General features: G+C 42.4%; 1 protein-coding gene across 1 annotated transcript; it reads left to right on the forward strand.

The window, feature by feature from the left end:
- Positions 1–310: 310 nt before the first annotated feature.
- On the forward strand, positions 311–1871 carry LOC109764739 (UPF0481 protein At3g47200-like). Its single transcript, XM_020323522.1, has 2 exons — positions 311–1160; positions 1270–1871. Exons 1-2 carry the CDS (start codon positions 311–313, stop codon positions 1869–1871), a joined length of 1452 nt encoding a protein of 483 aa, XP_020179111.1.
- Positions 1872–3501: the final 1630 nt, after the last annotated feature.

Below are 3501 nucleotides of genomic sequence, written 5' to 3' on the forward strand. Positions count from 1 at the left end.
GGTTTTCCTTTCACGGTATCACAATTGACTTTCTAGCTATCAGTAGCAAACAGCATAGAAGCAGCAGGCAGGTAGCCCCAATCCTACTATCCACTGGGCTTAGCTCGGATGCAGATCTCTCTGGTACTCGTAGCGCGACCTGCTGGCTGATTCGGTGGTTGAGGCCATGGCTCCGATTGAGCAGTTCTTTAGTTGAAGAAAGCAGCCGAGGAGTCCAAGTCCAACGCTGATTTCTCTGCTGAGATAACATATCTGTCCGGTACTCCCAGCCGTACTAAGCCTCCAGTAAGTTGATTCAACGGTGGAGACCATGGATTCTGCAGAAGTAGTACCTTCTCCCGTTGAGGAGTACTTGACGAAAGCAGCTCAAGAGTTTCAGGCTGGTTTGTCCAATGAGATCACAGATGTGCGTGATCTTCCTAGCTGTAGCCATGAGCAAGTTGATGAGGACATGGACTTTGCAAAAGCAGCACCGGCTACCCCCGTTGAGGAGTACTTGAGGAAAGCAGCACAAGAGTTTAGGGTTGATTTCGACAAAAGAAAAGAGAAAATGCATAGGTTCCCTGCAAGCCTGCACGGTCTCGGAAGCTGCTACACCGTGCCAAGGGTTGTGGCCATCGGCCCTTACCACCATGGCTCACCCCAGCTCCGTCAGATGGAGAAGGTGAAGCACGTGGCTGCCTACCACTTCATCAGCAGGTCAGACCACTCACTTGAGGAGATTTATGGGGCTGTTGTCTTGGTCACGCACGAGGCCCGCCGCCTCTACAATGATGACGCTGTGGCACGTATCAGCGATACTGACTTTGAGGCTATGATGTTCTATGATGCATGTTTCTTGCTGGAGTTTGTGCTTATGTTTAACAAGGAGCAACTTCCATGTCCAGAGTTGCTATCAGTTTTTCGCAACAATAGATTGCATATCAATAGTGATGAAATGATGCTAGAGAACCAACTCCCCTGGCTGGTTGTGGAAACCGTCATGAACTTTAGGCCTGTGGCCGTGCAAGTGAAGAAGTTAATTTCAGCGATGGGAGGTGGTCTCACAAACCGTTTGTACCATAATGGACCAGACGAAATCCTTTCAGAATTGGATGAAGGGTATGCGCCTCCTCATCTCCTTGGTCTCCTCAGATTCTACAAAACAACCAACAATACGAGTATAGGACCATCAAAGTCAGCAAGAAGGCCAAAATAGTCAGCAAGATAAACCGCATTAATCATGTATTTTCGACATTCATACGTTTGACTGCTCAACGTTTGCTATAGAAAGACATATGCCAACGGCCAAGAAGAAGTCTAGTAAAAGAGTCAGTTCAATGTCAGCATCTACAAGTGCCATCGAGCTTGCAGAAATCGGCATCAAGCTGAAAGCCATCAAGACAGGAAGTTTCACAGAAATCGGAATCAGGAAAGGACCCCTCTTTGGCGAGCTTTACCTGACTCCACTGGTGCTAAGCAGCACAAGGGCATGTTGGCTTGTAAACATGGCGGCTTTTGAGGTATGCACGACCTCAGGGGATCTATATAATGATGAAGAGACGTCCGTCTGCTCGTACTTCGCCCTCCTTTCGATGCTCATGGACCGGGAGGATGATGTTCACGAGCTACGAAGGAAGCATCTTGTGCTAGGAGAACTCACAAACAAAGAGATGCTTGAGTTTTTCAAGAGCCTTACCAAGCTCCTGTCCATCGGCCCCTCCTACTTCCGTATCTTGACACGCATTGAGAACTACAAAGTCAACAGGTGGATGTGGATCAAGGTGCACAAGTTCATCTACAACAACTTTAAAATCATTGTCACGGTCTTCACCGTGGTTGGTGTTCCAGTGGGCATCTTCAAGACGCTCCTCTCTCTCAAGCAACAATAGTAAAGGTAGACCATGTTTACCATACTTACATACAAATAAAATACTCCGCTGTGCTTAATTATGACGGTGTGATGTTAGTTGTCATGTTTGTATGGACTGCATTGGACAAATCGTTGGGTCCATTAATTTACGGATTGCTTGTATGATTAATTTACTGTATCTCAAATTTTGAGTTCATTTGTTACTTGTGAGATATGGTTTGAATACAAGGCTCGCATCTGCGCTCAAATAGAGACGGTCTCAATTTGGGAAGAAAGTTCCGGAAGAACCACTAGATCTGGTGATTCGGTCCATGCCGATTTTGCACCTGTTGTGCGCTATTATGTGCAATCAGTTGGTTAGGAGAGTCCTGTTTAATCCTAGTAAGATGTGACTTGCGCAATTCTAATATTGCTGCCAACTAATTGATATATCAAAACTTAGGAAAAAGCTAAACAATTTAGGTAAAAAGAAACGGCAATGCCAAATGGATCTAAAAAAAGGATTATGTTGGAGGCTTGAACAAGTAAGCTGAAGTCATGTCTGTACACAAAGCACCATGCTTCTATTTGTTATAGTTGTAAATGTAATGGCAAATGATCAAGGTTTTAAAACCAAACAAATCAAATTTCCATCATTTTCAATACATTACGGTTTATGATTGCACTTGCTAGTACAGCCACATGGTGAACTGGTGATGTAGTTGCTTTTTAGGCTCAAGCCTACATATGCGGTCCACACTTTTTTCCATGTCATAGGAATATAAATTAGACCATTGTTCTAATTATCAAACACTTTGAGTGAAAACAAACAGATGACAGTTGTATTCTGTTATTAAAAGTGTTTGTTGTCTATGTCAAAATGTCCATTGCATAATTTTTAGAATGTACATTTGTATTTAAAAAAAATTCATGTATTAAAAATACATTAAACATCTATCTAAGAAAAATGTTAACCATGTACAAACAAAAATTTTCGTCATGTTTTTGAAAGAGTTTCATTGCGCCTTTAGAAAAATCCATTGTGTACAAATAAAAGGTACATCATGTTTTTGAAAAGTTGCATTGTTCATTTCTTGAATGTGCGACAAACATTCTTTAGTACATGCTAATCATTTTTAAAACATGATGAACAATTTTTAAATGCAAAAAAAAAATGTTACTACACGATGAACCTTTTTTTTAATACAAGATAAAAAACACAATATTTGTTGAATATTATTAATACACAATGAATATTTCTTGAACTTTCTGGCCACATGGCTTTAGTATTGTCCCACCAAATAGCTGCGGCTCCTTCCAGATAGTGGGTTGCAAATGGAACCTTATCAACTTCTTATGTGCGGGCAATATCCAATTTCTTCTCAATAGTCCTTAACCAATCGTCAGCTTCTATCGGGTCAGCGACTTGAGTAAAACTGGGTGGCTTAGTCCTTTGAAAATCTGAGAGCTTGGAGTGATTGCTATTTGTATTGCCGTTATTTCCCACTAGGGCCTGCACACTTCTCAATAGTTCAAGCAGATCGTTGCTCCTTCTTTCCTCGAACATACGCATTATTTGTTCAACTGTTGGTGGATGAGGCGGTGGTTGCGGGTATGGTTCGGGGGAATGCCCTGCCTGTCTTGCCGATCGACGGACAGGTACCTCCTCA

This window comes from Aegilops tauschii, chromosome 3 (genome assembly GCF_002575655.3).
Source record: "Aegilops tauschii subsp. strangulata cultivar AL8/78 chromosome 3, Aet v6.0, whole genome shotgun sequence".
Taxonomy (NCBI): domain Eukaryota; kingdom Viridiplantae; phylum Streptophyta; class Magnoliopsida; order Poales; family Poaceae; genus Aegilops; species Aegilops tauschii.

Coding starts and splice junctions, on each gene's coding strand:
- LOC109764739 (XM_020323522.1), top strand. CDS start 311: ATGGATTCTGCAGAAGTAGTACCTTCTCCCGTTGAGGAGTACTTGACG. Junction 1,161..1,269: donor CAAAACAACCAACAATACGA/GTATAGGACCAT, acceptor CGTTTGCTATAG/AAAGACATATGCCAACGGCC.